General features: G+C 47.8%; 1 protein-coding gene across 2 annotated transcripts in view; it reads left to right on the top strand.

Annotated features, from left to right (window-relative positions):
* ATRN (attractin) overlaps positions 1–9417 on the top strand; it is a 128514-nt gene extending 119097 nt beyond the window's left edge. For both annotated transcript variants that reach the window (XM_057385316.1, XM_057385315.1), the window contains 2 exons: positions 6224–6338; positions 7822–9417. In XM_057385316.1, coding sequence (XP_057241299.1) covers positions 6224–6338; positions 7822–7946 — 240 coding nt within the window. In that variant the 3' untranslated portion in view covers positions 7947–9417. The remainder of the gene's footprint in view (positions 1–6223; positions 6339–7821) is intronic.
* Positions 9418–9423: the final 6 nt, after the last annotated feature.

Genomic DNA, 9423 nt, shown 5'->3' with positions numbered 1-9423 from the left:
GGCTGCTGGGCTGACACCTCCACACACAGATCAGCTCTTCCCTAAGGTGGGACAGACTCGGGCCCGTGGAGCTGCTGCCTTGTGGGCTCCCATATGGGCTGCTCAGAGCTGGATTTTCCATTTCAGGTGTTAACATCCATCTGAGCATTTGAATGTCATTTTTATTTACTTCCTCACGTGCAGCAACTCAGTTTTGGGTCCAATTCAATTCATTCCCCAGCCCCTCTGTAACTCCAAGGTAGATATCGGGAACAAGTTAAATGTAAATTTTTAATCTATACTCATTTCTRTGAATTATTGCTGGAAGTTCATTCATCTCTATCTTGCAGGACACACATTTACCCTGAGAATATGATTTTTAAAGCTTAATAATCTATTTTTATAGGAAATTGCTTGTAACTTGTTTTGCAAATGTTCACTCAGCTTTTAATGGCACAATTTAAAAACTTGCAAATGGAATTTGACCCTTTTTCTACAGAGTGAAATTACCTGAACAAGTGGAATCAAATAATAAAATAGAACTATTTTGGTAATGTTCSTTTTCTCATCCCCCACCATAATTTTTTTCCTTTATTTTAATTTCCTTCCTGGAAATTGAAAACTATGTAAGAGTTATTTGATCAAACCACAGAAACATATTTTCTTGTTAAGGAAAAAAATTCTCTATGATATTTTTTTTAATACATCTTGAAAAGCAATATGCTGGCAATGTATCACAGTAAAACTGATAAATAAAACTGATGCTGTGTTTGTGAAATCATACAGAATATTTATTGTTCTAGCCATTAGTTTTATGTGACACATTATTAACTTTTTGAATTTGTCAAATAAAAGCAGCGTAAATAGAAGTAATGAGATGAAATACAAACGTTTAGCATTGTGTGAGCGTCACACAATTCAGCCTGCTTGGAGTAAGCATTTGGCTGTGAAATTTGCTCCCAAGGGACCTGGAGGGGTGTGAGGCCCTGGCACAGAGCAGAGGGGCTGTCCCTGATCCCTGGGCTTGTCCCAGGCCAGGCTGGACATTGGGGACAGGGAGAGGGGTCCCTGCCCTGGCTTTAAGATGAATTTTCAGGTCCCTTCCAACACAAACCATTCCATGATTCTGTGATCAGCTCCATGAATAGGGCAGTGGAGGGACAGTTTTCCAGATTTCCTGGAGGACGAGAGGTTCAGCTGCCCTTGTCTGTCGGTGGCAGTGCCCGTGGTCTTTGTCCCCCAGCCCAGCACCAGCTCTGTTCTCCCCTCTGTTCCTCCCAGGCTGGGACTCTGCTGTTCAGTCCTGTGCTGAGTGGCAGAGYGATGTACCTTATTTGAATAGATTTGAATAATGTCTACTTTATTGTGCCATTAAGCCTTCAGTAGAAAGGAATCACTTCTGTAATTCAACAGTGGGTTTATCAAAACACTCTAAATGAAAGTTGCTGGTAGAGGCAGGTTTTAAGCAGCTGATAGAGGTTGTTATAAGGTTTAGAAATACACTTRTGTTATATATCTTTTAAAGCTTGCCCTTAAAAGCCATCTCTCAGGTTTGATCTCTGCTTTTGAAGTCCACTCAAAATCTTCTTGCAGGAGATCAGTTTGGGTCTGCAAGAGGATGATACGGAGCTGTGTCAGGGGAGGGTTGGATCTCAGAAAAAGGTTCTTCACCCAGAGGGTGCTGAACAGATCCCCAGGGAATGGGCACGGCCCCGAGGCTGCCAGAGCTCCGGCTGCATTTGGACAAAGCTCTCAGGCACGGGGTGGGATTGTTGGGGTGTCTGTGCAGAGCCACGAGTTGGATTCCGTGATCCTTGAGGGTGCCTTCCAAATCAGGGCATTCCAGGAATCTGTGATAAGAGCATCCAGAAACCACTGGAGTTAGGAAAGAAAGGACCTGAGCCCTTCCGAGGTCTCCCCACCAAAATTGCACTGGTGAAGGCAGCCAGCTCCTCCTCAGCCCTCTGTGCCCTGGTGCCACCTCCAAAGGTCACACCAAAGGTCACACCGAAGGTCACAGCAAAGGTCACAGCAAAGGTCACACCAAAGGTCACAGCAAAGGTCACACCGAAGGTCACACCAAAGGTCACAGCAGCACCCAGCAGGGGCAGGGCAGGGCTGCTGCTGAAGGATCTGCAATCCAGCTGGGAGCTGAAATCCCACATCCTCCTCCCTGTGTGCAGAGCCCCGTGGGTCGTGCAGAGGGCACGGCGTGTCCTTCATCCTGGCTGATCTCCTCCTTGCTGCAAATTCCTCCTTGCAGCAAATTCCTCCTTGCAGCAAATTCCTCCTTGCAGCAGATTCCTCCTTGCAGGAAATCCCTCCTTGCAGCAAATTCTTCCTTGCAGCAGATTCCTCCTTGCAGCAGATTCCTCCTTGCAGCAAATTCTCCTTGCAGCAAATTCTCCTTGCAGCAAATTCTCCTTGCAGCAAATCCCTCCTTGCAGCAGATTCCTCCTTGCTGCAAATCCCTCCTTGCTGCCCTCGCTCTGAGCCATTGCAGCCGATGCACAATGAGTCACACTTCACAAAACAAGTGCCTCCATTGGGGCTGTCAAAATAAATGTGCAAAACTTGATTCTTTAGGCTAGGTGTTGTTGTTATTAGCTGCAGGTTGTCTTGGGAAGAGCTGGATTTGGTGGACAATAGGCCATTTTTCCCCTTTTAGTTTCAAAATTAAGATTAGCTGCAGCAAAGTGATGTTGTGCTTAATTTCTTCCAAATTAGTTTGTAACKGCCTGACAGATTTTGGGTGCATCATTGTCCTTGCTGTGCATCATTGACAGAAATAAAGTTCCCCATGCAGGTACATATTAGCAATTTTTATTAACCCTAATCCTTTTTGGGTTGTTCAGCCTGGAAAAGAAAAGGTTTGGGGTTGACCTAATTGCAGTCTTTCAGTACCTGAAGGGATCAAGAGAAAGATGGGGAGAGACTTTACAAGGGCCTGGAGTGAAGGACAAGGGGAATGGCTTCCAGTGCCAGAGGGCAGGGCTGGATGGGATTTTGGGAAGGAATTGCTGGCTGTGAGGCTGCAGATGAGGCCCTGGCACAGGCTGCTCAGAGGAGTTGTCACTTTGCCATCCCTGGAGCTGTTCAGGCCGGACTGAACGGGGCTTGGAGCACCCTGGGATAGGGGAAGCTGTCCCTGCCCCTGGCAGGACRTGCAAGGAGCTTCAAGTGCCCTCCAACCCAAATCATTCCATGATTCTGATTCTTTTCTGAGCAGATTGACAAGGGAGGGAAGGAGGCTCATTCCATCCCCAGCAGTCTGTGCTGTGGAAGCAGGAGAGCAGAGAGGAGGAAGATGTGTGACCTTGAGGACCAAAATAAAAATCCCATGGAAAGGGGAAGATTGTGCCCACAGGGACTCGTAATGAGAGTTTCTGCTGCACACTCAGGGTTCATTAGTTGGAAAGGGCAGAGGAGGAGAGAAGGTCTTGCCTGGGGCTGAGACATGAGCTAAATTCCCCTCCAAGTCCCTTCAGCTCTGTGACTGAGAGCTACATAATGAACAACTTCTGTTTGTTTCTATTTTGTGATGCRCAGGAGACTCGGGGTGATTTTGGTACCACAGCAGAGGCACTGTCAGAGGCTGAAATGCCTCTCAGGTCACCAGGGGTTGAGAACARCAGATGAGGTGCAGAGAGGGGCTCYTGGAGAGGWRGAGGAGGCAGTGCYTGTGTTCAGAGAAGGAATTCAGAGCATTGCTCTTTCAGTGGGTCCAAAAGAAGGCTGAGATATGCAGCAGGGTAAAGCCCAGGGACAGGGTTGAGGCACAGAAGAATGTCAGACAGATGAATAATTTGAGGTGTGAAAGATTTGAGGGTAAAAGAAAGTTTCTGATGGCAGAGTGGTGAGATCCAGGAGCAGGGAGCCTCTGGAAAGGTCTCACAGAGGGGCTGGCCCAGGCTGAAAGTGGAACTGCTTTTAAAGTGGAGAATTGGGCTTTTCCGAGCCATTGCCTGCAGCAGTGACAGGCTGCATGTGGTGACTCTGAGATGGATTTTCCAGCCTCCTGTTTCTGGGTGTTAGCTGGAGGCTGCTGGGCGTGCTGCTGAGCATCCTCATGGGTTGGAAGGGACTTTGTAGGTCACCTTGTTCCATTGCCAGCCATGGCAGGGACCCCTCCCACTGTCCCAGGGTGTCCCCAATGTCCAGCCTGGCCTGGGCACTGCCAGGGATCCACAGCTGCTCTGGTCACCCTGTGCCAGGGCCTTACACCCCACAGGGAACAATTCCTGCCCAATTTCCATCCATCCCTGCCCTCTGGCAGTGTGAAACAATTCTCCTTTGTCCTGGAACTCCACCCCATTGTTCCCAGTCCCTCTCCAGCTCTCCTGGAGCCCCTTCAGACCCTTCAAGGGGCTCTGAGCTCTTGCACAGGGAAATGTTCCCAGTTSTCCAGCCTGGCTCCAGAGAAGGGGGGCTCCTGTGCCCATTAATCCACTAGGAGTTAAAACCAAATACATTTAAAAGTATTAAAAATTAGAATCTCTTCTTATTCAGTTGCTCCTTTATTCCCTTCCCCCATCACTTCTTCTCTGTGTGGTCTCTGCTGCCCACTTTGCTCAGCACTGAGGGTTAACATGAGAGCTCTCTGTAACCCTGAGTACCATCCTCCAAACTCTGGGATTCAGCAAAACTGTTTTATTGACAGTAGAATAAGTACAATGCTCCAAAAGAAAATCAACTTTGTGTTTGKTTCTTGCTCACACTCGTATGCCAGAAGTCCGTGGGCTCCACTCCTGCAGTTGCCTTCTCTGTGCTCTCTCCATTACCTCTGGCAGTGGAGCTGCTGTGGGATACAGCACCAGGATGTGCTTGTTTGCCTGGTGGGAAAAGCTTTATTCGGAGTGTGATCCCTTCATTGGGGGCAGGGAGATGGAGAAATCTGCTGTCACAAAGCAGACAGACGGCAGCTTCCAGCATCCAGCCTGTGCAGCACGCGTTTATCTGCCTTGCACAGACGAGCAAATCCTGCAATCCTTGCAGCAAATGGGAGATATGGAAAGTTTTAAGKTTCATTTTGCTCGCTGTCATCTCTTTTGTCTTTCTTATTGARCAGCAGTAATTTAACAGCATGTTGGACTCCCATTCGGGCGTTTTCATGGCTTTCATTGTATTGAGTTCCTGTTGAATGTTTGAGTCTTGTGGTGTAGTTTGATTCCTGATGGAAAAAGCACTAATTATTTCATTAATACCGAAGTGGGATTTGTCCATACTGAACAAGAAAACAGAAAGGACTGATTATATTGGGTCAAATGGTATTTCTCRGCCTTTGTAGCTGATGTGGAGCAAAAGAAGAAGCTCTCTTGAAGCTGTAGTCATTGGTGCACACTCACATTCTCCTCTTACTGTAACATCCCACAGTAACACCAATCCTGTGTAATTGTGYGTGGGACTGGGGCCAGGCTCAGGTGAGAACCTCCTTTGGTTTCTGGGCTGGGCTCTCACATYATGGCTTTCTAATGCCACACTGAAGATGGCTGTTGGCCATGCAGGTAAAATCTTTACAGGAGTGAGGTGGGAGGGAGAAGGTCACACACTGAGGGTCAGCACGGGATCCAGTGCCCTGCTCCTCCAGGATGGGAGAAAGCTGACTGCCCGTTCTATATTAGAATCACAGACTGAAAGGGCCCTTAAAACCCATCTGATTCCTCCTTCCTGCCATGGACACACTTTCCCCCAGGTTGCTGCAAGCGCCATCCAGCCTGGCCTTGAACACTTCTGTTGTTCTTGGGAAAATGTTCTTTACTGTGTTAAAGCCTGGAGTGCTGTTAAGGTGGTACATGGAGTTCAGTTCTGGAGATAGCGTTTGGAGGTGCAAATGGCCATGGTGGGGTGTCTGATATCAGTGATTGGGGTCGATGGAAAAAACTGATTCTGTGTTTGACTGCTGCTGGGGTCGATGGGAAAAACCCTCAGTCCTGCTGATTACATAAGCTGCTCCTTTGTTATTGAATTTAGGGAGAAATACAATCCTCGTGTAGTGCCTGACTTTTTAGTAGCCTGATTTTTGTTCAGTGAATGTGTTTTYTTGCGATGACTGGTGTTTTGATGGTTGCTGACAGTGGTTTTAGCTTTGCCCAGCTGCGTGCTGGAGATTGGCCAAGTGCAGCTGTGTGGTTGGTGGTGGTTGTGCCCTGGAGCGTGTAAGAGCTGTAGAAGCAGTGCTGGGGGACAGGGAAGGTGTAACGTGCTGTGTAACGTTTGTTTTCTGCCCCTGCTTCCCTGGCTGCAGACTGTACCAAAGCCCATCGCCCTGGAGCCCTGCTTTGGGAACAAAGCTGCTGTTCTCTCCGTGTTTGTGCGGCTGCCTCGAGGACTTGGGGGTATTCCACCACCAGGACAGTCAGGTGAGGATTATTGTTCTCTCTGATGGACGGCACTAACTCTCTCCTCCTTCCACAACCTCACGGATTCACCTTTCCTGCTGCCACAGAAGCTGCTGTAGCCAGAGTTCATCTTGGAACATGCTCRGGATATTTTAGGCTCCCTGGTTTGGGCCCTACTGGTTTCCAGCCTGAGCTTTGAGTTAGTTCCTCGAGTCACTTAAGGGATGAACATTTGATGTTCGCATTATGCTATAATGAACGGCCTGATGGGGGAAAGAGGGATCTGGCACAGACATGTTTGCAGTAGTTCCTTGTGAAAGTMACTTGGCCTGTCCCGCTTCATTCCCAGCTCCGTTTGCAGGGGGACATCAAATCACAGAATCATGGAACGGTTTGAGTTGGAAGGGACCTTAAAGCCCATCCAGTTCCATCCCTTCCCATGGGCAGGGACACCTTCCACTGTGCCAGGTTGCTTTAAGCCCCAATGTCCAGCCTGGCCTTGGGCACTGCCAGGGATCCAGGGGCAGCCACAGCTTCTCTGGGCACCCTGTGCCAGGGCCTTACACCCTCATTGGGAAGAATATCCCATCTAACCCTGCCCTCTGGCAGTGGGAAACCATTCCCCCTTGTCCTGTCACTWCAAGTCCTTTCAGAGCATCTCTGCCCTCCTCTTAGGAGCTCTGGGGTAAGAKGTTTTCCCCATCCAGCCTAAGGTTTCCTTGTTCTCAGCCCCTTCACACTTAAAGCTGACATTCGGGCACTGGGACATCGTCTCCTGGGCTGTGTGGAGTCCCTTGTGGGGTTCCCCAGTGCCCAAAGAGCACGRTGAAGCAAAGGCTGTTGAAAAGGCATTAGCAGGGTTGGAATTGGATGTTTTGGTGTTGAACTGCATTGAGCTAAGTCSCAGGTGGTGGTTTGTAAATGGAATGGAGAGGCCCTGGCACAGGGTGCCCAGAGCTGCCCCTGATCCCTGGAGGTGTTCCAGGCCAGGCTGGGTGGGGTTGGAGCACCCTGGGATGGTGGAAAGTGTCCCTGCCATGGCAGAGGGTGCAGTGGAATGGTTTTAAGGTGCCTTTCAACCCAAACCATTTCATGACTCCCTGATCTGCCGTGGGGAGGTTGCAGAGATGGTGTATCTGCAGGAAGTGCAGTGAAACCTCCAGGCACATTTGCTTCCAGGGTGACTGTAGTCCATCCGCTGACACTGAGAAAAGCACCTTCAATATTAAGTGTTCAGGCTTCACTATTTAGAGTTTTACCTACCACCCACCCTTATTGCATCTTTTCCTGCTGCAGTTGCTTGTAAATGAAACATGCAGTTTTTCAGCTTCTTTCACATTATTGCCTGGACTTTGATTCTTAGGCCAAAACACTTTCCTAGTTTGTAAAAACAATTCTACRTATTTTGTGGCCCAGGGGGATTTTCTCAGCTCTTCCTGAAGGATTTGTTGCTGTGGCTGTTTTGTTGCCCCCAACTCTTTGACTGTTTGTTTTGCTGCYCCAGGTCTCGCAGTGGCCAGTGCACTGGTGGACATTTCACAACAGATGCCAATTGCCTACAAAGAGAAATCGGGCGCCATTCGGAATCGGAAGCAGCAGCCCCCTGCACAGCCAGGAACCTGTATTTGATGCATGGACATCAGAAACTGTCTAGGGTTTTAAACAAAATGGAAAAGTAACCGAGGAGGAGGAGGAGGAGAAAGATTTCCAAGTTGTGTCCCAAGAGACTAAAAGCACCCGGAAAAAACCACAACTTCCTTGAACCCGATTTTTTTCTCTCATTTACGTGCTAGTTGGCTTTATTTGACATCTGCTCCATTTAAGTTTTACTGACACACGGCTTCAGATTGCTCCTTTGTTTTCGTCCAGTTTAAAGTAAAATAATCTTATTGTAGGTGCGGGAACATCCGATGCCACCGTTCCTGGCCAGTGTAAATACAACAGTAGTCCAATATGAATGACACTCAGGTTTCTACATGGAAAGTGCTTTGTAGTTCATGTATTTATCAAACTGTACAAAAAGAAAAAGATCCAGTGTTTACAGGTGTCAGCTCTCAACTCATAAACACTACTATTAATCTTCAAAGCATCTTCATCCTTTGTTTTCATTTAATATTTAATTGTTCCYTCACTATTTCAGTGGAACTCTCTTCCAGGCACAGCCTTTTTTGTAGTCATCATGGTCCAGGAACTCAAAACCTGGGATGTTTTAAAGGTTGATGTTGCTCAGACCACGTGAAATAAATGGAAAGGTTGGATGTTCCTTTGGAAACACTTTCTTCAGTGTTTACATAGTCTTAACCTGTTTGGAGTACACTACACACAAGTGCCTAGACTTGAACAGATCTAGGGAGGAGACTGCTACACATGCTGCTTCTTCACATCCTTAGATTCCTTTTAGAGATATGTGTACTCACATCTAGAGTCACCCGAGGCACTCCGTGTTCTCTGTCCCGTGCAGTCAGAGGAAAATYGCATTTTCCTGACCAAACAACTGCTCACTCATCACTCAGATGGAAATATCTGGAAGGCACGTAGAGTTTCAGTATCTCATAAGAAAACTCCCAGTTACACCAGCATTTTCATAGAAGTAGTTTATGTTCCAGGTCAGACACATCATATTTTTCTGATTTTGGYCTCTTTCCTCCCCCTTCTTTCCCACCATCCTTCTGGATGAGAGCYGAGCTTGGAGGCATTGCTCCTCAGYGGTTATGATTTACTCCATCTTCTTACAGGGTGTAAAAAGCAGCCCCCTGGGTGCCACATCACTTGCGGATGAAGTAAAAAAAGAACTTTCAATACAAATCAAGCAGAGCAGCTTTGTTTTGCCACAGTTTTGAGTTCTACATGATCAGACCCTGGTATTTCCTGTGGAGCTTGAACTCTCTCAGATGCTGAAGAAGTGGCTGGTTGGTGAAAGGATGAGAGTTGCAAACAGCAAAGAGAAGGYTTGGCACTTGGGGGGTGCATCAAACAGCATCTGAACTACTCTGACCAGCTGGRATTGTGCTTTGAGGCTCAAGGTTGGACTTAAACCCATCCATCTGTGTGTGGTGGTGCACAGTGTCTCCCTGGAGTCAGGAATGTGGCACAGAGCAGGGCCACA

The sequence above is a fragment of the Malurus melanocephalus genome, unplaced genomic scaffold (genome assembly GCF_030028575.1).
Source record: "Malurus melanocephalus ecotype Western Australia unplaced genomic scaffold, MMel_1.1 scaffold_809, whole genome shotgun sequence".
In the NCBI taxonomy this organism is placed as follows: Eukaryota; Metazoa; Chordata; class Aves; order Passeriformes; family Maluridae; genus Malurus; species Malurus melanocephalus.
The sequence above is the reverse complement of the archived record's forward strand: the minus strand, read 5'-3'. Positions and strand labels throughout refer to the sequence as shown.